General features: G+C 40.3%; 1 protein-coding gene across 3 annotated transcripts; it reads right to left on the bottom strand.

Moving 5' to 3' along the window:
• Positions 1-27,294, bottom strand: SLC5A1 (solute carrier family 5 (sodium/glucose cotransporter), member 1). 3 transcript variants are annotated; one of them, XM_010575072.1, is made up of 15 exons: positions 27,208-27,294; positions 24,976-25,047; positions 17,188-17,292; positions 14,747-14,806; positions 14,296-14,400; positions 9,434-9,539; positions 9,141-9,221; positions 7,774-7,994; positions 6,649-6,784; positions 5,750-5,857; positions 4,546-4,696; positions 3,764-3,932; positions 1,489-1,704; positions 1,068-1,179; positions 1-224 (listed from the first exon to the last, which is right to left on the bottom strand). In XM_010575072.1, exons 1-15 carry the CDS (start codon positions 27,292-27,294, stop codon positions 1-3), a joined length of 1,953 nt encoding a protein of 650 aa, XP_010573374.1. The 3 variants fall into 3 exon arrangements, with proteins under 3 accessions (XP_010573374.1, XP_010573389.1, XP_010573381.1); XM_010575087.1 differs by having other exon boundaries at positions 1-206; XM_010575079.1 differs by having other exon boundaries at positions 1,077-1,179.

The following is a 27,294-nucleotide window of genomic DNA, read 5'->3' as shown; positions in this document are numbered from 1 at the left end:
TTATGCAAAGAAGGCATGACAAAATACAGCCACAGTCAATAGGATGATGCCATTGATATTCACAACGTTTCTCCAAAGCGGCACTTCGCTTGTGTCAGTCAGTTTCTTCTTCAATGCTTCCTCTTCCTCCTTGCTCAGTTTGGGTCCTTTTTGTTGATCTAAGCCACAGAACCAGTTGTACGCTTTCTTAAAGCATCCCGGTTCTTCTTCACTTTCCTTATTAACTGGAAGGAATAACACACTGGTCATGAAATGTAAGCATGGATCACTGCATGGACTGGAAGATCTCTGTGACTGAGGACATTCCTATATTTAATGCAGAAGCTCTGATTTATTGTCATAGTTACATGGAAACATTTTAGTACAAGGCAGTACAAGAATCAAGTTAATACTGTGTTTTCACAGCTCACCTGGAAAAAGAGTGATTTTCTACATGTTGCAAGTGAGCCTTTTGCAGAAGACACTTGTGCCTTTTGCAGCCTAGAGACTTGGTCCGGTATTGGAGAAGCAAACCATGCTGCAAAGCTTAAACTCCATTTTTTTCAATAGCTTTTACACTTTTAATTAAAAGACAAATAAATGAATTTGAGGATACTTTTGAAAGCAGCAGAACCAGAAAGCCAGCAAAGAGAGCAGATGGTTTTGGCCAGAGGGATATCTGGCAATTCGCTTTGATAGTGCCTTACACCAGATCCTTGCTCCTTCAATCCTGGCTACTACTCCCTATTTCCAAGTGAATTCTCATTGTTTCATTCCAAGGGCTAGAGTTGCACACAGTTCTGCCAATGCACACCACCTCTGACCTAAAGCATCTCCGTTGTTTTAGTCCTAGAACTGCCACCTAGCTACCTAGAGAACAAGATTTTCTCCCATCAAATCCACTTCACTTCTGATTTACACTAAGCTTGATAGTTTGGTAAAAAGCAGCTTACTAGCCATTTAAATATGTGGGGTTTGAGGTTTTGTTGTTGGGGGGGAGTGGGACTGTCTTTGAATATCAAGCATGTCAATGTTTCTCCAGGAATGAAATAGGGATACTCAAATACTTTGATAGAATCTATAGATACTCAAGTTACCTGATTCTTCATCTCTTTCATCAGCTTTGTCCTGCTCCTCATCTGCATCAAGATCAATACGTTCTTCTTTACTGTTCCGCAAAGACCAGCACAAGCGGTAAAGCTGCCATGAAACAAAATAAGTTTATAAATCTACAGCCTTACTACATAGAGACAAATCAGTCTGGCCAGCACACGAACAAGCTGTAAGACCATCACATCCCAAATGTCTGTTAAGTCAATGTCTAAGATTATTAGGAGTCACTGAAGATTTGTGACAGATAAATGAAAATTATTTCCTTTGCTTTCTTACAAGGACTATATGATGCGGGTAGGTGAAATGTCAGGAGGTAATATAGCGAGTAGCAGTGTTTAAAATTAGTGGTTTCATTGAGTTCCATTTCTGGAGGAGCAGGACTGCAATAATACTCACATGTACATCAGGAATGGGCTTAGTCATGAAGGAGACTGCCAGGATGACGATGGTGGAAACCCCAAAAAGAATCATTGCAAAATAAAGGTAGTGAATCCCACAGATGATGAATGGGCAGTTGGAAGGGGTCACACAGTTGCCAGTTCCATAGGCAAACTCTGCAATCATTCTGCTAAGTCCAGTTAGCAGTCCAACCATCAGGCCCCAGAAGGCACCCTGCAGACAAAATGACAGAAGGTATCAAAATGAGTAATTTCAGGCATGGAAATAAGCTCTAAGCCCTGAATAGTTGCTGGAGGAAACACAGAGGTAATTAGTTATGTGTTACGTTGCCTTTGGCACATGGGTTTTAACTCAGATACTTTCAGTGACCGTATTTACAGCTCACTGTACTAATATAACTGAAAGCAGCAATGACCAGCAGCTCAGAGAAAGAATATGGGAAACACCTCATCCAGCTCATTTCTCAAAGTTCATCCGTCTCCACACAATGCTCTCCTTACACAGGACAGGCTCTAGCCACAGACTACACATCCCAAGGGTTGTTCTCGTACCTTTTTATCTTTGAGGGCTAAATCTCTGACAGTTTTAGCATGATGGAACCAGCTAGCAACTGTGTGTCGTTCCTCCTGAAACATACGTCTGGTTTATCTCCTGATGACCTTGTTAGTAATTAGTTAAAAGTTAATTCTCGATATTTTTGGTGGATGTTTTGCTGGTAGGTATACATTACTCTAGCCCAAAGTATAAAAGACACACAGGTATGTCTGGGCACAAATTGAAATATGGGAAATTCTGTTTAAACATATTTTTTTTGTTGTTATACTGTAAGGGTGATTGAACATTGGGACAGGGTGCCTCGAGACATTGTGGTGTGTCCACCCCTAGAGATACTCAAAACCCAGCTGGACAGGACATGAGCATCCTGCTCTTGTTAGCCCTACATTTGAGTAGCAGGGGTTGGACTACTCCAGAGGTGCCCTCCAATCTCAACTATTCTCTGAGTTTGTGAAGTAAAAAAAATAATAATGGTAACACAAATCTACAAATCCTGATTAAAAAATATTCTAGGTTTAATGCTGCATTTAAGAACAAAACAGTTTTAATTATTAGTGGTCAAAGTTACAAAAAGGTTTTGGAGTAGGACAAGATAGTTCATTCCATTTCTGGCAGAAAGAAGAATGATTCTGAGCAAGAAATGTTGATAAATCTTACAAATAATTACAATATTGGAGTTTATCTTATGCAAGCCTCCAATTCTCAGAAGTTTTGATGCTTGTATCCCCTATTTACCCAAATTTAAAGTGTGCAGTGTACACAAACCCCCGAGGATTACACTGAATTCTTGCTCAAGTAAAATTCCAGCTAAAGTCAATGACAGATTTCCACAAAGGGCACAAAGATTTAATCCATTTGTGAGGTTTAGCCATATTGGGATAGGAAATGGAACATTCCTTGTATGTAAAACAGGCTTTTCTTGGATATACACACAAATAACTGCTGAACTGGTCTCGAGAGAAAATAGTAAGAAAAAAGTTCGAGCCATATTAAAAAACTTTCTCTCTCTAGGCTTTCTCCTTGAACTAATCCTCCTTGGAGCAAATCTGAGTGATAGGCAAGTATTGTTATTTCTAGTATTATAGAAAAGAAACTGAATTCCCGAGTATTGAGTTTTCAGAATGTCTGAGACCCCAGTTACCATGACTGGCCTATGGTCCCACCGAAGCATGTGACAGACCTCATGCCTTCTGAGTTACTTACAAAGGCTTAAGTACAATATTTCTCAGTTCACTGCTCTATGAATCAAAGTTAGTGATTCCCAGACTAGGTCCTAAAAACAACGGGAAACAATGCATGAAACTACAGCACATTTGTTTAAAAGGCTGTTGACAAAATATATGGCAGTCAAGAAGAAGGTGAACGGTGATATGTTTGGTAAAGCAGTTCGGTGACCAATATCCTAAAAGATTACTTTCAAATATGTCTCCATAAATTCTCCATTTGACACACTTCTTGGCAAAGTGATAGATAACCAAAGTTTTAGAGCTATCTAGGAATTCCTAGGTGACTGTTTATTTATCAGATTAGCAAAGAACTTTTTCAAACTCATCTCTGAAACCTCAGGTCCTGGGGTACAGAAACACAGAATCCCTGGGCTATAACAGGATTAAACTGAATAGGAAGAAGTTGCTAACAGAAGACACCAGAACAAAAAAGCAGTTCTCCCAATGCCTAAAGGACCATGCAGCATACCTGTTTCCTAATTTGTACGTACCTGCTCATTGACCCGCTTGCAGAAGATGGCAAGCAGGAAGACAGCAGCAATGGGAGGTCCCAGGTAGCTGGTAATTGACTGAATATAATCGAAGAGCTGCCCACTTTGAGCTGACTGCACCACAGGAACCCAGGCAATGCTGATGCCAATTAAAAGTAACATAAATGCCCTGTAAACACAGCCAGATATTCAATTAGCCACCTGCTTAGAAGCATCTATCAGAAAGAAAAAAACAGCAATTAATCAATAATTTGAATGTCCATTTTGTATTTCAACCAGCAAAATCAATTATAATGGCCAATTACCATTGAATAAACAAAAGAAATCAAGTTGGATATTGTGTCTGTCAAATATCTGTCAGCATACAGCTAAACATGCAATCAAAACATAGAAAATCACTTTTTTCCTTTGTTTGTTACGTCTAGAGACAAATCAATAGCAGATCAACTAGAAGAACTAGTTCATTCATGCTGTAGTATGGTGTAGCACAAAGTCTATGAAGATATTTTAAAATGGTTCCCTTTGAATAGCAGTAGGAAGTGTTGAGAATTAGTTTAGCTACTTCATGCACCACTGTCAATTAAATTGGAAGCAAGGGTGGGTTTGTTTGCCAAAAGGGAAGTGTAGGGTGGGACAGCCTGTCTGGCCACAGGAGGCCACTGCTGCACTGCCCGCACGCTGCGAAAGCAGGTTTTCACCAAGGCACTTAGTGCATTTTTTGGAGGCTGACGACTGTAAAGCTTCTGGGACTGGCTGTGTTTGTACAGCTCGGCTGCACTTACCTTCCAGCTAACATAAGCTCTTTCTCAGATGGTCGTGATCGAATTTTGGTGTAAATATCCATAGTGAACAAAGTACTAGCGCTGTTAAAAATGGAAGTCAAGGAGCTCATAAGGGAGGCCAACATGACTGACAACATCAGACCCCGCAGACCTGAAATACAAAGATATGTGAACCAGGATGAGCGTTCAGTGAAGAGTCTCGGTACGTGGCACCATCCATACTGCTTGCCTGACCCTTTCAAGTCAGCCAGCTATGAGTGTGTCTGGCATATTTATGTGCTGATGCTTGCAATGCAAGTGACATCTGCTGAGCTTTGGAAAAGCTATTTACAGCAGTGATAGGGCAACTCTTGAGCTTTTAGAACATAGGTACTTCTTTTGTGAATGCTGTCTGATTAAATGCTGAAATAAAAAGGAAAGACTTTCCCCAACAGTTACAAAATTAATTGCTCTTGTTTGCAGGCAGGTGCTCACTTGCTTGCGGTACATTTGTAAACCAGTTGTTTGGAAAAAAAGAAAGTTTCTTTTACTGTTTGAAAATCAGAGTAAGCCACTTTTCCAGATGGTATGATCTAGTCAACACAGTATGAGGAAGTACTGTAGTATTTTAATAATACTATTTACAACAGTTATAATATGATGGGCAAGTACTAAAGATACCAGGGAAGTACCATGGTCTGTATAATATCATAATCTATCTATCTAGCCTTATGAACAAGCTCTGTGGTTTTCTGCAGAAATTTATCTTCTATGTGTATGTAGTCTTCTCCAGAGTGGTGCCTTATTCTCTCATTGAACAGGTGTCCTGTGGGACAATGTGTACATAGAATATTTTCTCCTCCCACCTCAGCGGGTTTAGCAGAAGGGCTGCAGATGTATGCCTCCAACTCAGAAATCCTAGCAGAGACAGTCTTTTATAAATCATTGGCAAAGTAGGTTATTTTTTACCTTCACAGAAAGGGAGATCAATTACCATTTCATCACCCAGTATTTGCCAGCTGAGAGCTGACACTGTCAGCGTGTAGCTATTCTGCACCTACAGCTACAGCTACCCCTCTGATTAATACTACATAGTTCTGGCAAGAATTTTTGAACTAAATCTGGGACTTGGGCTCCCTCTATCACCTCTATCACCTCTTTTTACAGTCTGGCAGCCTCACCTTTCTTAAAACAAACAAACAAACAAATACAGACAGTGTCTTACCATTTGGCATAAGCTCCACTACCATTTTTGGGTAAGCAATATTTGTACAGCCAACTGCAGTACCACAGTACTGCTGGCAGACTTCAGGCACAACACAAGCCACCACATCTGAGGAGAGGATAACAAGACAGGGTTAGACAAGGTCATATAAACAACAGATTGCTCCCAAATTAGTAGAGCTTTGAAAATTTATCTCTGTGTTGAACCACTGGACTGGCAAGCTTGATATCATCCTTGGTCTGCTGGCAGGGAGGAAGGTGATTCTAAGCCTCTATCCTTCCTTTCCTCTCTAAAAGAATACTGTAAAGTGCTGGAGGCCCCCCCCCCAAAAAAAAATCAGCTTTAATTGTCAGACCAGAACTGAACAGCACAAGGAGAACATGTAGAAAAACAAGGAGACGAACACAAAGACCCTTCCCTCCAACCTGAACATCTCTCTTCCACCTGCTGTTAAACACACTGATGGTTAGAGAGGAGGGAGATTGGCATTTCCCCCACACTGCACTTGGGACTGTCCATGGCCCAGAATATTACTGTGACTGATGACCCTCTTCCTCTGATTGCCAGCAGAGTATCCGTCCTGGGCAGCATTTTCCACTCATTCAGCCAGAGTGGGGCTGTAACAAACAGACAACTAGGGAGGGACACTGTGGAATTTCTCTCTCCTAAAATGAACAGCAATAGCATTAGCAGAAACCTGGGATCAGGGAAAAGAGGAAGACCCGTGGCTTCTTACAGTGAAGTTAGGTTTTGTGCATACATGTGCCCGGACAATTTGGATGACAAGATGACAATCTAACAGGTATTTTGGAAGGGACAGAGAATAGGAAATTGAGAGAGACGGGCAGTGAAAGATAGATGGCAAGAAGAAATTTGCATTTCTGTATACATATGCATACCTGTATACAAAATTCGGCTGATCATTCCAGGCATCACTATAATAAACATGGGCAACAGTTTTAGGTATCCACACATGATACAACCAGCCTTCACATGGGACATGTTCTTGCCAGAGAGACATCTTTGGACAATAACCTGTCAATGAGACATGGCAAGCATGCATGACTCAACCAAGAATAGCATTTCCAGGAACGCACCATGTCAGGTTCCAGATACAAGATACTTCTTAACCACTGTGATAGTGAAAGAACCTATTTACCATTTCTGTCACTAGGAAAAATAAAAACTACATGAAAATCAAAGGATATATTTGAAATAAGTAAAGTAAAATATCATTTATCCACTGTATGTTTAAGAGGTAAGCCTCTTTCTCACAAGATGTTCTTAAAGCAGATAGGCTAAAAAGCCAAAAAGGAATAAAATATTTACATGAGCAATAGATACAGTTACATTGGGGTTTTTTTTCATGTGTTTACAAATTGTGAAGATTATCTTTCTTACAATTCAGAATGCAGACAGATTGCAGCAGACTTGCTAGAGATTGGACACATTCTCATGTAGTAGTTGCAGGAGCACACTTTCCTCTATTCATGTCAGTGTGATCTCTCGGGGAAACTGGACGGTAGGTTTTAGGCAGAAGAAAGGAGGACTGGGGAAGAGTCTCCAGACTGAAAGACCTGACATATAAAGAACATCCTCCCAAGACTGTGCATGCAAAGATGAAAGCCACACAAATAGGAAACAAACTCAGACTACTGAATGGGGAATCATATCTAGACGCAGTCTAACCAGGATCATTTGATACATGGTTTCCTAAGTGAATGTTCACATTACAACCTCTCTGTGTTTTTACACATGGTCACACACAAAAAAATGAGAAAGGAATTATACATGGTGTCTGCTGGGCACAGTGCATAAGAAGAATTGAAAGAACACCCGTTCCATTTTCTCACATGTGGGAGGGGTCTAGAAACCAGAAACTGAAAGGTCACTGACCAGTCTTGAAATAACTGCCATTTCTGTGACCCAGCTTTGAATTGCAGTGGGACAAGAGTACCCCTAGATCACGCCAGACTGCAGAGTTTTGTGTTTGGCATTTCTGAGGCATCTGGCTTCCACATTACCTGATCTGTGCACCAGTACCACAAAGCAATGATGCTCAAACCAAAGACAAGCCCTGGCCATGGCAGATCTCCAGTGACGGCATCTCGGAAGATGTGAAAGGAATCCCTCCGAGGAGTGTAGCATTCTGCATCAATCGTAGTATTCCCATAGGAGATATTGGATGGAATTGCTTCCATGTACTTTCGCATGAAATCATCATACCCTCCTACTTCAGCAAATGCTGAAAAAATAGAAAGTAAAAATAGCAATGAAGTATTTAATACTGAAATCTCCAACAGAGATAGAGAATGTGAGAAAAACCTCCTTAATATGGATGTAAAAAAATCCTAGCCAGTATACATCAACATTTTCAGAAAACTGTATACAGTGTTTTGTAAGGATTCACACAATCTAAGTACCAAAGTGACCTTTCTATTTAGGTTTCTGTCATGTAGCTCGCAAACATTATTTTAGGCTCCACATCTCTTATACATGCCTTGCCAAGAAGTGAAATGAAGATACGTTGTTTCCACACACTGTTAACCCAGGGAGAACCTAAGGCAGGGTCTTACCAGGTTAGGTCAGTCTGAAGTTAATTCTGTTGTAACAGTGGTGGAATAATTTCACTTCAGTGAAAGACCTAGCTAGAGGAAAACCAAGTGCTGAGTAACTAGAAGGATAAGGAAGGGACACTACAAATTCACAGAATCTTATCACTATTCCTTTCTTTCTTATGATCCCTTCCTATTAATTCTGTTTAACAGCATGATTTCTGATTTTAAATTTTTTTTTAAAATTTTTTTTTTTTTTTAAGACTATAGTCTTCCGGACACACACATTGTCCTATTCATAAACATTCAGTTCATATCATTTGTCCAGCTGGCAATATCTTGACCTCCACAGATCAACTATAAGGCTTACTTAAAATGTTAATATGTTTGGGTTGTTTTAACACAAGCTAGCACCTAGAAACAAGGAAAAAACGTGTAACGTGACCAACAGCTCTTCACTTTGAATCCAAAATTTTATGCTTCAGCATTTGAATATCTATGAAATTACAATCTTGAAACAAGATGCTCTCTGAACTTCTCAAGAGTATCATTATCACCTGCAAACAGCTCAGCTTTTACCTCACTAGCCATCACAAGTGCTGTTCTGTCATGAGATGCTATATACTACCTTACACATTCACCTGTGCTTTAGAGATGGAGTGGTCTCAATGACTGAAGGGCTTGGCAGCATGCCGATTTTCATCCCTGGTAAATAGGGTATATGAACTGAAATCTTCTGGTTAATATAACAGGGTTCCACACTGCAGGACCCATTTCCATAGCCACTGTGGGATTTGTGGTTGAACATTCCAGTTTAATTCATCTGATTTACTTACCAAATCCCATGAGAATAAAGGATCCCACTACCATGATAAATGTTTGTAAGGTGTCTGTGTAAATCACAGCTGCAAGGCCACCTAATGGCAAAGAAAAGTCAAGACAAACAGGTTAGCCCCCATGCAAATCCTCCCCCCCCCCCTTTTCTCATAACCTCTTTCTTTCAAACAAAGACCACTGTAAATCACTCCCCTTTCAGGTTTTCATTTCTCCCCTCTTACCCACCTCCCCTCTTCTCTTTTTTCTGGCTCCCCTAACTTCTTTAATTTATCAGATTGCTCTGCAAACTCACCTGTGATGGTGTAAAGAGCAGTAATAGCAAGCAGGATAATTATGGCCAAATAAAGATTCAGCCCTATGGCCAGCTGTATAAATACAGCTCCAGAGAATATGTCTGCCTGTAAAAGAAAAAATGATAGATCAACCAATGTTTAAATTCATGATGATGGCATATTATACATTCATGATGCAGGTACTGAAATACACAACTCCCCCCTTATAGTACTGCACACACACACACAAAAAAAAAAAATCAAAAAGAAAACAGAGGCCATTTTAGTACAACTGCTAGTCTCCTCTCAGTGCCGTGCTGCTTTCAGTACAAGAGTTGTAACACTTCTCAAAGAACATCCAGGTCTTTTGCAATGGATCTTTTTAGCTAGGAACAGTCACCTCACTACTCTGTGCTTAAATACTGAGAGACAGCTTAATAACAAATTACTTAAAGTTCAGGTTACACTTGCTGCTATGTGCAGGGATGGACTCTGTGACACGTCCAAGATACGGCATGGTTCTCTTCATTAAATGCTGCTCTATAAATCCCTTACTTTTTCTTTACTGCTTGCATACATGTGGTATAGCTAGTCTTGCTGGTTCAGGACAAATGGTGATTAAAGGCAAACATCTTATATAACCTCTGTTTTTAAGTCCTGTCAGAATACTTGACATCAGTTGGCTAACAGAAGAGACCTTTAGCTCTTGTGTAAGAAAGAAATTGTTCAGATTTCAGAGTAACACTCTGAGATTTTAATCACATTAAATCAGTTCCTGATTTAGAGATAATTTGCATCAACGTTATTTATCCAAGTTTGCAATCAGAATAATCTACCCCAGTGCACTTGTAATGCATTATGCTTTCATTAGGGATTTGCATCTGTACCTATCCTTGCTCCTGAGCATCCAGTTCCTGGGCTCATCTCCAATCCCACCTGCATGCCTTCCTTCTGTATACCACACCACCTATACAAGGGCTCTATACAGGGAGTCCTATCCTCCTTTAACAGTACAAGTCCTAGTGGCATCCAGCAAATGCAGGAGCTGCAAAATACTGCAGGAACTGCCCGTATGCAGGGTCTGAGAAACAAAGGTAAACAACATTACATGTGCCCTGGGGTAAAGCCTGCACACACAATTAATTACTGCAGGGCAGCTGCTAGGTGGCAGCTTGCTGGAGGAGCAGGAGGTTCCACAGGCCAGGCTGTGGGGCAACCAGAGCCTGTCATCACAGAACAGGCACTCGCACCCCTTTTGTCCATGGGTAGGCTGAGGTAAGGCAGGGCAGATATACTAATAAGCAGTTATGTAGTCTGGCTAGCTGGGAGATGCCGGATGAAGAAACCCTCTTCATTCCAGAGACACTGAAACCGAGACTGCAGGGTATGATCTCACCCTTAGTTCACTCTGGAGAATGAGGAAGTGGTACGGACATCTGCAGCATGAGGTCCTCCAACCCTACAGCCCTGATGTGCAAAAACCAACTGTGAAGCAGAGTGTGAATCACAACAGAAGTCCCACTCCCAAAATTCTGCCTCTGGAGCAGCTTGAGACGATTTGGTTTCTTATAAGTTTTAGTTTGGAACTGGGAACCAGAACATTTAGCTCTTAACCCCAGTGGCTGTTAGACCATATCCTTTGTCCCTTCTCTCTATGGGAATATTTTTTTCCTATCTTTTCACAGCACTGACCAGCTTATGTCCCAGGTCTTTCTTTTACTGTTCTTGACTTTAGTTTAGCCTACATAACATTAAATATTAATGATCCTAAAACGACCCCCAGAAAGAAATTTATAGTTAATTATTGAGCATCCTGAGCAATATATCAGCTTCTTTGAATTGCTGAGTTACCTTCCAACTTCACTGCTCCTCCCTCCAAATTAGATTATTTCCTTCCACTATTTCCTTGTTTCTCCATTAATACTCTTTTATGGACACTATTTAATCCTTATCTTATCTCTGAATAGAGTAAATCTCTCCCTTCCATTACACGCTATCTCTCCAAAGCCATGCACAGATCATGCAGGAACCACTCGCAGAACACATGCCAATTGAGTGAATCCAGCTGCAATGTTAATGTAGGAGTCAGGGTGGTGGCACATACTCTTTACACCCTACACCATACAGTCCTAAGAGGAGGTTATCCTTCTACCTCCTCTTCCCCCTGGTAAGCCTATACCCGTATATTTACTACTGAAATTATGCACAATGAACGTAAAGAAAATGCTGTGATACGTTTAGAAATTCTGATTTACGATTTATGATTTCTTCAAAAGCATTCAGGTCTTAATTCCTTTTTGTCTTACCATAATCTAGTCAATTACTCTCCATCAAGATTTTATTTTTACTAGGCCATTTTCTTTGGCATAATGACCAACATCAGCAACACTAGTGGCTAGCAAGTCCCTGAAAGCTGCTATGGGCATTACTCAAAAAGTACTGCATGCTTAGGAAGCATGTACATGTGACGCACCTGTCCAACAGAAATCCTTTGGGCTCAAAGATCACGTGTGTCCTGATCCCAAAGATAACACCTTGCAGTGTGGCCTTGTCTGGTGAGTGGTTCATTAGCCACAAAACAAGGTGAGAAATCAATAAAAAATACACAGAAATGTGCAGGGAGAGAAATGGTAACAACCTTGTACAGAGGTGTGCAAAGGGAATCTGATCATCGCATGGTGGTGGGCACTGTGCCAGAAAGAGCATGCCAGCAGTTACACGACATGATGTATTATACTGTTCATTGAAAAGCACCGCAATAATTATATTATTAAGAACATTAGATAATACTTTAACACATCAAGGAAGCAGCCCATGAAATAACTACCCCAGAAACGAGATGCCACTCTTCTACAAGGATAAGTGGCAGTATCACTGCCAAACTGATAGGTGTGACTGCCCGTTAAGGGCAGGGTAGAAACTCATCCTTCTATATCAAATCTCAATAAGCCCCGAAGATCACAAGGGAATGTTTGCAAAAGTAGCAGTCAAGGAAGTAAAATGCAAATCTCCAAGCTGGCTATGGCATGGATTGTCAACACATGGGTATGTTTGGATATACAACGTGCCTCTGGGAACAGAGACCTGTGCTAGCTTCACATAATATGCATATCTCTGCACAGCACAAAGAAGTCAGCTATGGTTCAGGGTGGAACAGCCTTTCCCTTTCTGCTTCTGGAGCTGGTTCATCTGGAGACAATTTGGCCATGGTGTTACATAGCATGGTATAGAAAAACATACTCTGACATCCTCTGACAGTACCTGAAACCTCCAAGGACTTTGACTGTTCTGCCTGTTCTGAATAAGATATGGCAAGTAAATCAGACCTGGGCAAATCCTGCCCTACCAAATATAGTGACATAAGACAACAATGCAGAAGACATGTTTGTATACTACAGAAATCTGAGCCATATTTGTGTGGGACAGACAATGTCAGAGTTGTTCTGGGCAGATGGGGGAAACGAGAAATGGTTAGAGGAACTTGTACACCAGACTTTTCCCCTGCATGGCTCAGAGACCCAGCTCCATAGCAATTGCCCACACACATCTGGAATAATTGGGTTGATGAGAAGCTGGGATGGGCCACTGGTAGAGTGGGGCCCAGGTAATCTGCTGCTGTATGGATCTCTTGACTATTGCTTTGCTCCCTAATAAGACAGGACCACAAGAGCTGGAGAGGCTGCTTCAGCCTCATGACCACACTGGAAGCTTAAATGGAGAACCTGTCTTGCCTAGAAGCAAGACACTCCAACTGAAACAGAGTGAAATCCCATGACCAGATCCTTAGGCGTGATAGAGGCTGGAAATAAAAGATAGATAGTAAATTCAGGACCTACGTAACACCTTGATGGGCTCATTACAAACATGTGTTGCAGAATAGGTCTGTGAGTCATGCAACTGGAGAACTTGCTCAGCTGCTAGAGCTGCCAGAACTCTCTCATACCTGGGATTTCTTATTATGGTAGTTAAGCACAACAACAGCAAATTAACTAATCTTTTTGAAATATATAGAAATCCAACTCTGAGGCCAGCTCCACAGTACCAACCTGTTTAATTTATAACCTTTCTAAGGATCAGTTATCGTGAAGACGTGAGAATGAGAGCAAAAGGCCAATCTTTTAGCTTAAATTGCACTATTATCACTCAGCTCCCATTCAGAGGGCAAAGAGTAATCTGCCATGGCAACTTCTGCAAAACAACAGATTGAGGTATGCCTGAACTGTGGACTTCTTTAGAGGCTTGTTAGTTTCAAGATATAGGGAAAATACCAGCTCCCTTCACTACTTCACAGCAACACAACCACTTCATACACTTGCCCATTAAAAGAATCTCTCCTCTTCCCTCCTTCCACCTCAGCTGTTATAATTTCCCTCCTTTGAATTTCCCCACTCCCTTATTTTCTAATTCCTATTATTCTCTTTTTCTCCATACCCCTCTGGCTTTTTTCCCCTCATCTATATTACTGATGGCATGTTCACCAGAGGATGCTAAAACAGATAAATATGAAGTCTGGGGACAAAAATTCCTGCCACATGTTTCACAGATCCTTAGGATAATAGACTGTAATGTAATACAAGTTTCCCTCCACCCTGACTTGTTCTAGAGGAGAGCATAAGTAGAAGTAAACCTTAAAACCTAAAAAAGAAAGCACAACAAGCATTAAGAGACATTGCCAGGAAGGAAAAAACTTGGATTGCAGAACAGACCTGGATCTCACTAGACAGAATGAAGAGAACACAAATCATATTTTCACAGTCCTTAATTCAACCAAGGGCTCCAAGTCAGAAAGAATTGACCAATTGTGTCAGAAATACTGTAAATGGGAGTTTCTTTTCTTCAGATCAATGTAGGCTGGAAGAAATGCTGTAAAAGTTTTACTTACTGAGATCTTTGTGAAAATATACAGGATCAGAGAAAGGACTGACAAGTAGACCTGAATCCGTTTCCCACCAAAACGCTTCTTCAGATACTCTGGCATTGTCACCACCTGCAGGGAGGGTAGATAAGGTTTCAGATAATGGGGAACAGGTACAAAGTAAATTAGAGAAAGTTTTTTGCTAGTCAGATACTGTAAGAGTGGAGGGCAAAGGGAGGGATGCTGCAAATGCAGTTGCAAGGAAGAGCAGCTCCAGGAATCAAAGAACAAGGAGAGAGTACCAAGTACTTCTCATCTCAGATCAGAGAATCCTCACTTTTCAAATACATACAGACATAACATAGTACAGTTCTAGCACACTCAGATCACATGCCATTCATAATGGCTTTGCAATATTCAAGACCTGATCCACAAACATAAGCAGCAAAGAAAAGCATAACGTACTGTTTTGACTTACCCCAGCTTTGACATAGATGGGTACAAACAGCCATCCTAGAACAACCACAAATATCAGAGCCTGCAGCCAAGACAAGATCAGCAGAATTAGCCTCCTCTCTCTAGATAGCACTCCCAAAGACCATTTATCAGACTCAATAGCAGCCAGAGACCATTGAAACCACATAAACCTGGGTATTGTGGGGGTCCAGTGGAAGAGGAACTGCTCTGTCCTTTGATTTACAGTTGAAAATTTGGGAATGAAATCTTGGCCAAAAAATTTGTCAGGCATTATGCAGCCTGGAGTTCATGCTAGATGTCTCAGAGAAGCACACAAGATAATAATACATTTTCTAGAAAAACAGCCGATTTCTGCTCACAGGATTGCCCTCTAGGATCAAAGCACCACTCCACTAGCAACACCAGGCTAACCTAGCCCTCTTCAGAGCAGACCCAGGGAGCCTGGTTTAACAATGCTTAAAATGCAACCAGCCCATAAGACTACCATTTCTGGGAAATATTAAGGAAGGTGAAGTCTGCTACCTGAGACCTATTTGCTAGTATCTTGATCCCAGAGCCACTAATGCAGGGTACTTTCCCACTCAGAATCAGGTATGTTGCAATGGTATGTTGTGACATCCACAAATCTAGGTACTGGGGAGAGTAGCACTCCTTTTGATTATTATTTTGATCATTAACTGCCTCCTGCACTGGGTCTCTCTGAGATGGCCATATGTTTCACAACAATCCCACATACTGTACAGGATGTACCACATGCACTTAGTAAAATATTTTGTATTTCCACACTACCATTTCATAATATATTTTGTGTTACCATGTGTATTTTGTGAACTATAGGTCCTACTGTACTGCAGTGTCACAGTTTTCTGACTTAAATGGCTAGCAAATGCTGTCTGATACACAGTTGTACATATTCAAGTCGATAAATGTAAAATAAAATCCTGCTCTCTGCATTTATTCTGTCCACAGGTCTTAGAGGACTTTTTCAACCATATCTTTTAAGTTCTGCCCTTAGATCAAAACCATAAGAAGGACAAGAAATACTGGCTCAGCTTCTGCTGTCATACTAATACTAATTAGAAATAATTTCTGTGGAATAATAGAGATACACAAGCATGATAACAGCCAAACTTAGGATTTCTTTCAAGAGGAGAATCAGATTATACAGTCAAGGGCAATATATCCACCATGTCTATTAACCTGTACACCAGTCCCACTATGTTGTAAGTAGTGAACTATGTAATGTATCTGCTCAAATACACACATGCATCATTGCTTCTTCCTAAACAACAATTCTTCTACACTGTGTATTGATAGCAGTCCACAGAGAATCTCCTAGGAGATGAAGTGTTAGAGGTGGATATGTTTGAAGAAGGATATGGGTCCTAGAGATCTGAATACCATGAAATTTCAAGCAACGCATGTTCTGTTTTGTTTTGCTTAGTTTTGGTACAAAGAGAAGCAAAATCAGTTTTGCTACAGGACTAGTGTAAGCAAATAGAGAAAGATGACAGATTAACTGTGCACATCTCAGAGTTCATTTTAGCCTTTATCCTTCTTCTTAAATATTTATATCATATGAGTACTTGACTATTTGCAGCAATCATCTACTCGTTAAGGAAAAAAGCGAAATCCCTCAGGGTGGTACGCTTCTTTCACTGCGCAGAATTAAATGCAAGGAAAGTATCGACCTATGTACGCTCATTAAGTCCTTTGTGTCATGGTATAATCCTTTCCATGAAGGTGAATTAAGCAGAACAAGGGCATTATTATTCACACCCACAGAGCCTGAGAATACGAGGAGATGGACTGAATTAGCTCATGTGAATCTCTGTGCTGTTGCAGTTAACATTACTCTTGGTACCCCAAGTAGTTCATTTGAAGTCAGCTTGGATATCTCTACCCTATACAGCAACCATAAGCAAAACACACACATATTTAGAGGAAGGATAAAGTAAAGAGGAAAAGATTCTTGGAATGTAGGTTGTTGTGAAGGATGTCCAAAATTTCTTATAGCCTGTGAAGAAATCAAAGCCCCTTCAACAATTCCTACATTGCAAAATGCTGTAAACAATACTATGGATTACAAAACTGATAAATTCTTCCCAACATCCTGCAGTCTAAAAGTGCTCTTTATAAATACTTCAAAGGTAATCAAAAGATATGTATAGAGAAGAGAATCAACCAACTTATTTGGCTCAAATGCTCTCTAAAAAGCCTCATTCAACAGGAAAGGGTCATCTTCTCCCAGTGGCTTGGACAAGGACCAAGGAGGATGAGCTAAATAGTAGATTACATTGGCACTTACTGGTCTGTACAGAAAACAAGTGTTGCCAAGCACAAAGTTTGACAGTCCTAAATTATTAGGAAATGTTATTTTGACTAACTTCTGCAGATAATCCTGATGTCACAAATATGTTCACTTAAATGCATGCCACTTACATTCCATTCATATCCTCCAATGGCAATTCCTCCAGCTGCTGCCGTTCCTGCTATTCCCACAAAATGTCCACTGCCAATGTTACTGGCAAACAGAGAAGCACCAATCTGGAAACAGAAAGAACAATATTTGGCTTTTAGGTCCTGTTCATGGTAACTTGAAAAAATCATGTTCACTTGGCATTTTGAACTCATGCCTATCTATCATCAGATGGTGATGGTGAGAATGGTTGACAACCAACATCCTTGAAAACTTTCAAGACTCCCTCTTTTCGTTCCCCTTTAAAGCTGAGACTTCAGCCATCGTATCTACAACAGTGAGAATGAATAAGGTGTTACATAGATCTTCTTCCAGTTGAGGCAAACAGTTTATGACACCAACACAGATATTAAAATATTTGCAAAATTTTACTAACTTAGGGAAAACGACTGTGATCTGTCTTGCTCAAGGAGGAAACAATAAGTGCATACCCACTTGTCGAAATGGCACTCCCTATTTCATATTCCACAGTCTGTGGAACTAAACGTGTCATTGGTGAGAGCTGGACAGACTCTGTACTTGGTTCACTTCTAGTCAAAAGATATTCAATTACTAAATTAAATTCTGAAATCTGTGTGGCAGAAATATCTGCTGAGAAACTGCTTCTGGAAGATACAAACAATAGCATATCAAGGAGTTATATTTAAGAAGTGCTGGATCACTAAGACTCCCAAATATTGCACTGACCATACAAAGAGAACAGTGAGGAGAACATAGGAATTGATGAACAGGGAGAGATTAAAAAAGAATGAAAGGTTTATGTTGGATTACAGACAGGCAGGAGTTGTTCACAAAAGAGAGATTGTGCCAAAAGATCTAGTTCTTCATCAAATAGCTCAGACTATAGAAAAGATGAAGAGAAAAGGTATAAGCTTGATTTCCTCAAAATGAAATCATTAAAGGCAGCAGAAATGCCTAATGATAATTTACATGGTCAGACATTGAAGGATGCAGGGTGAGAACTTCAGCATGAAAAAAAGGTTGGATTTGGTATTGTAGGCAGAAAACATGTCAGCTGAAGTAGTTCTAAGATGAAAAGAGGTGAGTGAACATTTTTTTTTATTCACTTCCATTTTTTCTTTATGTCCTCTGAAAGCTACAAAGAAAAAGAGGAAACACAGTTAAAAATAAAAGAAAAGCATATAGAAAGTAGGCAAAAGAACCTCTGCTGACCAGCTTCTAATGCTCTCATTTGAGGTAGACCTTTCATGTTGAAAGATCCCAAGGTGCTTAAAAATAGCTTTTTAGACATATGAACACAGGACCTGCATCCAGCACATTCTCCTTATGTAGTTCCCAAGTACAGGTGGTTGGAATATGTACGGAGTCACCTTACAAAAGGGAGAAATATTCCTTGTCTGCAACTCACTGGGAGATTTTCAGGGTCCTAAAGTGTATATAAAGGGAATAGTTACAAATTTCCAGGTCTGCAGTCACTGCAGTGAGTTCTTTGAGTAGCAGTAAAAATTTAGTCAATCTTTCTGAGAGCACAGGGACAAATGCCTGAGATTTGGGAGGATAAAAGGGGTTTCATTATAGAAATCCACTTTTGAAGATCAGATTTATTCTGTAGAGCTATGCCATAGCCAGGAATAGCAACCATGCTCTTCATCTCACAATCATAAAATAGATTTTCCTCCCCCATTTTTTATCTGCAACATACAAATAAAATTCAGCAGAGGATTCCACTCTGTCTTTTCCAAGCTTACTTTTTCCTCCTTTTCTCAGTTTGATCTTCTGATTTCTTCTAGTCATTTTGCAGACAAATTGTTCTTTTGCTATGGCAGGAAATTTATGTCTCTAAGTTCCCTCAGTTTTTTTTTTTTTTTTTTTTTTAAAACACATTTCTAGAAGTCAGTTGTGCCCTACAGAAATGTAACCAGTTTGTCATATGACAGATATTTCTACAGGAATGATAAGTGTTGCAACAAGCATTAGCAAATAAGCCGCAGAGATCACTGGTACTAAAGAGAACTTTTTCTTTTAACCTCTTTATGACAGCAACAGTGTTTTCCCAGCAATGATCGTGAAGAAACAAATACCATTTATACCAGGCATTAGCACTGTTGTCCAGTGCTTTCCCTGAGGATGAATAATTAAACTTAAATCTAGGTTACTAGAAATGTAATCACCAGAAAAGATTAACCACATTGATCTCTGATTTTATTTAATGTGTTCCCTTTCCTGTTTCAAAAGCTTAAAATGTACTGCACGCAGATCCAAGTAACAAAAGCAGCTAATGAAGAACTTTAAGAACTGACAGCTGTAGTAAGCTTTGGCTCAGTGCCTGAAACCCTGGGCCATATCGTAGCACTCATTGACAATGCTGTGTTCCCAACTTTACCCAGAGTACAACTGTATTGTAAGAAAAGTACAAACCCAGACCAAAACAATGCAAAATTACCCACATATTTAGGGCCAGCACAAAGACAAAACTATGTGAATGCAGATACCACCTTCACTTTCTAAATTTTCTTCTGTCAATTAGGGAACATCCAGTGCAGCAGAACTGTAAGATCAATACATACTAATAATGGATGCAATTTTAGAAGTGTTTCCTATTGTTATGTATACATGGAAAGGTAGAACATGGCTCCATAGCTGAGAAAATGAATATTAACCTTAAAACTGCAGCACAGTTAAACCAAAAGGAGTGTTTACCAAGCATGCTTGCATCCTGTTAGCTGCTGGTACTAGTGGGAAAAGAGAAATTTCCAATCTGCCACAGCAGTACTTTAACGATGAGGGAAGAAGGCAGATGGGCTCTGGGCCCATGCCCAGAATTCTGAAGAACTTACTGCTGTGGTATTTTTGTACTGAAAAGGCTGATTACTGGAATTGGTTGATTTGCCATTGGTAGATGCTGCACTACACCTATGCATGACCTAAAGAACGCTGGGCTGAAACTGGGGGATGACAGAGGGAAACAATTTTCTAGAAGTGTTAACTGTTCTCAGTGCATGTGTTAGTGAATTAATTTTAAAAACAGATCTAGGAGGAAAAGTAGAGAAGAAAGTTTATTGAAAGGAACAAAAGCTGTTAAGAGGGAAAGAGAGGACAAAAAACTGAACTAACCTGGCGTAAATGTGGAACATTAACTCTTTTAAAATCTTTTAAGAGGTCAGATTTCAACAAGAGTTCTCTGTTCAGGAAAAGTACCACTATACTGCAGACAGATTATGATCACTCTGTTTTTACCATGTTATTCATTAACCGTTTCACCTTGCTCTTTTCATTAACTTGAGGATGCACTGACATCCCAGCACTTGCTGTTCCAAATCATATATGATGTACTTTGCAAATCAGTGACCACTGCAGCAACAGTGTGCAGACTTTACAGCTTATGGCTTTTCTCCCTCCCAGAACCTGCTAATACATATCCTATGCTCCTAATGCTTGCTCTCCTGTTTAAAAGTGTTAGCTTGGTATCAAACTCTTTTCTGCAATCCCACACACACTTTGCCTGTGGCCTTTATCCCCTTTACAGAGAACAGCAGAGGCTCCCTCACATCAGCATGAGATCATGAGCCTTGCCCTGAAGTATCCCTCCTCCCACGGGTCACCTGCAGAAACTGCTTCTCAAACCCCTTTTCCCTGGACAAATTTCTCATTCCCTTGTTTGAGAACTACTCCTTGACACTGTCCATGTTTTCTTTAACTCACAACTCTTCCCTGCTACATCTGACTTTACCCTGATGGGAGGACATCTTTTTTTCTACCTGAGTTTTTTGGGATCACCCTTAGTCACTTCGGAAAAATCAGTACACTGCTTACAATGAAATATTACTGCCACACTTTCAAGGCTCTGACACCCAAAGAAAGAATTGTAGGGTTTTATTCTGCTTTCCCAATTACTCTGCAAATTCTATGTATTGCATTACTGCCCAGTTAAACCACATTTATACACTTCACAATTCACTAAGCGAAAGAGATGGATATACAATACACATCAAATGTGTCTCTGTCTTCTGACAAGCCCAACACCTGTTGGAACAGCACAGTCATAAGCAGGCTGATCTGATATCTTTCCACCTTTGTCCTCTGAGACAGAAACAACAGCTCCTGGCTGGATGGAAACTTCGGATGGATTCTGTAGAGATCTGTTTCACTGAACTTTTCCTTTTCTACTAGTACTTTGCTTTGATTACTTTATTATCATCTTTACTCTGAAAACTATTCATTTCACACTATTTTTTGTATGGAACTTGACAAAATAAGTTTACTTTTTATTCCACTTTATTTAAGAAAAGGAAATACAAATCTTATTCATACCAGAGTTGTCTTTCCTGGCTCTGCACAGCAGTGTCAGATTCAGCAAGCTGGGAGAATTCTGAGAAAATGTAGAACTTAACTGGATGCAGAGATCAGAGAAATCATGCCAGTCGTCAGTTCTGATGGCCATGAAAATAAGCCATCCAGAACTGAAGCAAAAATATGTTGGGTTTTTTTCCCTTAATTCTTTCCTGTCTCACAAAGATCAACACATAAGTGACAACAAAAGAGCTGAGTTACATTTCTGTTTAAAGCATAGTATGTCCTTGACTCTGCATGCTTCCTACTTACTCTTCAGTAAATCTTCCTAACCGTAGCTGGACTTCAGATGCCCAGCAGATACTCTTTGTCCTATTAGCATGTATGCCTCAGGAACTGAAGTATATAAAGGTAACCCATAATTTTATGCAGACAGCTCTGTCTGCAAAACTACAGAACCTGAAGAACAAAATTCAAAAGCAGGAAAGCTTCAAAATGGAAGTTGTTTTTTTTTTTAACTGTGCATGAAACCCTGTTAATCCTGTGAGATTGGCTGCCACCTAAGATGACTGTTCTCCAGGAACAGATACTTCATTTCCTACAATGGTAGAAAGTATTTGGCTGAACCTAACTCCTTCATCTAACAAAAGAAGCTAAAGTTCAGTTTGCAAGGCCCACTGTTACAAAGCTGTCACTTTCCTTGAGGTTCTCTGTGTCTTTTTGGAAAAAGCAGAGCTGGTTATGAGTATTTAAAGAGCCATATGTGTCTTTCCTGAAGACACTTCCCTTAAAGTCCAAGAGACCAGTTTCTGTAAAAAGGGCACAGCATTTCATACCATTGTGATTAACCAACGATGGATTTAAATTTCTGGCAATTGGTGAGAATGTAATTATATACCTTGATCCCTAATCAACTACTGGAACTACTGAGTTGGCTCATCCACTGCACAAGGCCAGAGATTTCAGTGAACTAACACGGAAGTGACCTATTACCTCAGCAGAGCAGCCAGAAAAGACTAACTGTGGGCTTGGCTCTGCAAAATACTAAGCAACCTTCACGGATCCTGCTGGAGCCAACAATCAGAGCCAAAGTTGGACAGATTTGGCCCAGGATAACTGTCTTGCTCCTACTTTATACATTGAGAAATTGAATCACAATCAGGCAAAGTGACTGACAAACACGCAAAATCCATATGAAAAGTGGGACTAACCTCCAGCCCTTGATTACCAGCGTCTCCTCTAGTCTACTAAAGCACAGCTATTAAATCATTTAAGTGAACAGAATCCCTTTCCCAGGCTTGTCAGTAAGAGATCCTGATAACACTGCTAATGAGCCTCTTTCCCTGTGGGGTCAGAAAAGCCACTTATGGCTGCCCTGTAGAGCATAGAACATAGCACAACCACTGAAAAATACAGTTAGTTTAAGGGAATTAAGTTTATAACAAGTCTGTGGAAGGACTTTTTTTTTTTCTTTCTTTCATTTTTCTCTGTTCCAGAAAGCAATTACACAGCAAGGGTCATTATCCTGAAGTTGCAGGGAAGAAATCTGATAAACAAGAGTCCACTTACAAAACAACTTCCCCGACTCTGCCTCTCATCTACAGTCTGTGGAAGTGTACATGGGCTTTCCAGAACCATGCCAGGTTAGTCCTGACGTGGCACAAAAGAAAAGTCAAAGCACAGAAGAAATAAAAAAATACACACAGCATTAGCTGTTGCAGAACTGAGATCACATCTTTGACTGAACTTTCTATACTTTCATTGGTTTCCTAGTCATTTTGGCCCAGTTTGCACTGGGTGATGGACATCCTATCTACCTGCTAAACTGTGGGAATAGGTGTTTTGGAATCTCTTTTTATCCAAGGCAAACTTTCCAAGGTGGTGCTGCTGACATGGTATTTAGTTTGTGGCTCGAGTGCTTGCTGTTTGTTTATTTTGAGTGATACCAAGAAGAATAGCAAGAAGGGTTTATTTTTATGGTGCAGAAAGACACTCCTGGCATTCCAAAGGGAAAGATCGAAGGGGTGGTCTAGGACTCCACTGATGACTAGCACTTCATCCATGCTGAGCTCGCAGAGTTAGGGAAGGAGAGAGAGAGATGATCCTAGCAGCAACCACTGCACTGTGGGGTCATCCCTTTTGTTTTCCCACTGGAGGAAGGGAGCTTGCTGAATCTGTTGGTTTTGTGTTGGCAGAGAACTCAGCATTAGATAATCTTCCCTGGATCTTAGGGGACTCATTAGGAGTTCTCAGTGCCACTGAAGCAAGACAGAAGTTTTTTATGGTGAGTCTTTCCTGCCTTGCTTCTTCCACCTTCATTTACTTCTGCACAAAAGGGTATTCATATTCACCTCTGACAGGCATACAGAATTGCACGAGGTTAAAACCAGCCCACTGATTAAATTGACATTTAAGCAAAGTAATCTGTTTGGTTTTTTCCTCTCCCCCTAGAATTATGGCATTTATCTTAAAATAACTTGGAAACTTTCTCCTTCCTCAATCTTCCAATGGAACCTGAATTTTCTTAGATCTACTATACCAAAGGAGGAAACCTTTTACTGTCATTGGCCTTTAATCTTTTTATGTCATTAAAGAGGCAGTGCCAATCCCTTCTAAAGGCAGAGAGCAGCTCCCTGAAGCACAAAAAGACTGAAAGACTGTGTAGGTATTTCTGCAGCCTACTTTAAGAAAATTCCTAAATTTTTAGACAACAAATACTTATTCTCACTCTCTCTGATCCTGTAACTGAATCCACATGGGTGGAATCTTGAATCAAAAGTCACACTAAACAGACCATATGGTCTGGAAGAAATAGATAATTGTTTCTAATATCATTTCTTCCAGAGGCCTGATGGATGGCTATGAACATGTTTTGCATCTGTGGCTCCTTTTCTCCACCTTGGAAGAGAATAGAGATCCACAGAAGACAAACAATATAAGTCACAGATAATCTTTAAATAAAATTACAACTATATTTTACCAATAACTTTTCATAATATTTCCAGGATTTTCTCCTTGTACAGACCAGAACTTATTACCAAACGTGGAAACAATAGAGCAATATGAGGGAAAATTGCAGTAAATTAATGCTTCTCTGTGATAACCTCAAAGTGAGCCAGCTTCTTTGAGTGCAGTGAAAGTTATAAATTCATAATATTAAAAAGTTTTAAAGTGCGCTGAAAGGCAAAGCACTGGATTTGTCTACACTGACATTACCAATGTATCTAGGTTCAAAAAAGTTGGTCACATAATCAAGACAGCTCAGAGCACAACACTGACAACTTCCCCAACACTTTTCCCTGCCTATCAGGTGGCTTTTGTTGTGCAGTTTGCCTTGTGTCACTGTGGCTAGAGAAAGTTTGAAGTGTGTCTACATGACATAGCCATCCCAGGCTAAACAGTATTATAGAGACACTTAATATTTAAGGACTAGACATAGTCATATGGATGTACATACACATACATATGTTTTATATACACACACAATATATAGCACTCACCGGCCACCAAACCATGCTTCGTCCAGCCAGAAAAAATCCACCTACTGTCCCTCGGTTGGTTGAGTACATAGCCTGGAAAACAAAAAAAAAAAAAAAAAAAAAAGGAAGACTGAATCATATTTTAAGTAGAATAGGTAAGCTATACGCAGACTAAGAACAAACAGCTAGAATGAAGGGATAAAACATATGGGGAGGGTAAAGTGGAAAAAATAAAGAGAGTGGCTAAAAGGAACAAGCTTATGATGAAGAAAATAATACAACTCAACAATGATTCTTGTATCTAGGTTTACATTAACCATTCAAGCTTCATTGCTTCACTTTTCATTACAGTGCAAAATATTAAAACAAAATTAAATTTAACCAAAAAAAAGAAGATCACTCAGATAAAAGCTCATATGAACACTTCATCAGGTGTGCAATGCCTTTGATTTCAGACATCAAAAAAGGCTGTAAGTTGCAAGTTCACTAACAGAAAGTGTGCAGCTTTTTTACTCAATACTATCCAGCCCCAGCAGATACCTACAAAAATCTGTTTTCTTGTTGCGATATCGGCATTGTACCCGCTTGTCTCTGAAGTTCAAAAAAAGAACCCAACTAAAATTTCCTTTTCACAGTCATTTTGTATTTGTCAAGGGATGGGCTTTAGAGGGAAGCTTCCTCCAATTTTTGTTAGTGACCCTGATCCAAATATTGGATTCCCATTGTCTCCTCTGATGGACTTTGAACAGGCAAATAAGAAAGAAGACTTGGGAAAATTAGCCAGGTCTTTTCTTCTGATACAGAAGAAAGGAAGTAAATACAATAGATTTACATTTAACTACACACAGCAACTGAAAAAGTATTTGTCCAATAAACAGGATGTTGTTGCTGGAAAGAAACGGTTCCAGGAATCAGCCAGCACACAATTGCCTGACAAGCCACAGATCAGCCCATTTTTTTCACAGACCTTTAATGCAAAGTTCAACTACAGCAACAGCCAGACTTCTGTGGCAAAGACCCAGCTCCCTCCCGCAAGACAGCAAGGTATACTGGCGGCTTCAGATTTTTTACTACAATTTTGGCATGTACGATACAAAGAGGTAAAGAAAAGGTTGTGTCCATTTTGTGTATGCCCTAAATTTTTGGTGCTCTTCAAAACATTGCCAGGCTGTTAGAAAGGGACGTTTGTTTTGCAGCTGACTTCTCTGCCCTGTGAAATGGATCCCTGTGGTGCTCCTGGCAAGCAGAGGATTACTGAGGGACAATGCCTCCTCTCCGCTTGTTAATGGCCAGGTGTTCAGGTGACCAGGAGAGCTTGCCCCAAGGAAACAGAAATTCAGTGACATTCCACTGTTTACAGCTTTGTAGCTCACAGTATTGGCCTATTATCTTCAAACACTTCAGCACTGAAGTTACACCAATAGGATAGTATCTGCCTTTCTCCATCAGCTGTGAAAGCACTGTGCTTTGTTTTCGGATTAGGCACTGGGTTTTGCCTTGCAGTCCTCAGCACACTCAGCATTTGCTGGGGTGAGGGCAGTAGGCACCGCTGTGCTTAGATGACAAACAGAAAGTCATTGCCACCACTTGCCACCCCTGAAACTGTTCCTTCCTCATAGTTTCAATGGTACTGCACTCTTTAGTCGAGGTGCTGCTGGCAAAAAAAGGCACGATAATGCTGCCCTCAAATGGCACCTACAATCTTGACCCATCTCACTCCTTCGCTGAGAGTGATCTGCAGTCCCCAGTCTGTCACACAGTCACAGGGGCAGTTTTTCTGATACACCATCATACTGCCCTCCCCGCATATGGACTTCACCTCTGTTGTCCCTGCAGCTCCCTCTTCTCACTATTTCTTATGGCATCACCTTACACCACTGATTCACACTGCAGTCCCTGCGCTCCCTGGTCCTAAACCCCATCTATTCACAACTAGCCTGCTTTCTAATAGGGACCCTTGCCAGCCTGATCTTTACTGATCAGATGTCTCAGCCCCTCCACACACAAACCTCATTACTCCATCTTCCCCACTAGTTCCATTCATCCACCTAAACAGATGCCTCCCTGGGTCACCATCCCCTCTGCAGTAAATACCCACATTTTCCCCATCATGCACTTATTAACTATCTATCTCAATTAAGCACCAAAATCTTTATACAATTATACATTTTCATTTACGGAGCCATTTTCCCAAGAGCCTATAGACTACCTGCTCATTACATAAATAAATAAATAAATAAAATCCCAACCTACCCATAGTCCCACTGCCAGGACTACCAAAAAATAGATGACAATAACAGAAATGTCCGCAGGATTGTTGATCCTTATGTTGGATTCCAT

Source organism: Haliaeetus leucocephalus, unplaced genomic scaffold (assembly GCF_000737465.1).
Source record: "Haliaeetus leucocephalus isolate CR32 unplaced genomic scaffold, Haliaeetus_leucocephalus-4.0 Scaffold13, whole genome shotgun sequence".
NCBI classification, from domain to species: Eukaryota; Metazoa; Chordata; class Aves; order Accipitriformes; family Accipitridae; genus Haliaeetus; species Haliaeetus leucocephalus.
This window is presented reverse-complemented; position numbering and strand designations above follow the sequence as displayed.

Excerpts from the sequence above, each read along its gene's own strand:
- SLC5A1 (XM_010575072.1), bottom strand. The coding sequence starts at position 27,294 with ATGGAATCCAACATAAGGATCAACAATCCTGCGGACATTTCTGTTATT. Across the intron at positions 9,540-14,295 it reads ATATTTTCACAAAGATCTCA|GCAGACATATTCTCTGGAGC; the intron begins GTAAGTAAAACT and ends TTTCTTTTACAG. Across the intron at positions 225-1,067 it reads TGAAGAATCAGGTAACTTGA|TTAATAAGGAAAGTGAAGAA; the intron begins GTATCTATAGAT and ends TATTCCTTCCAG.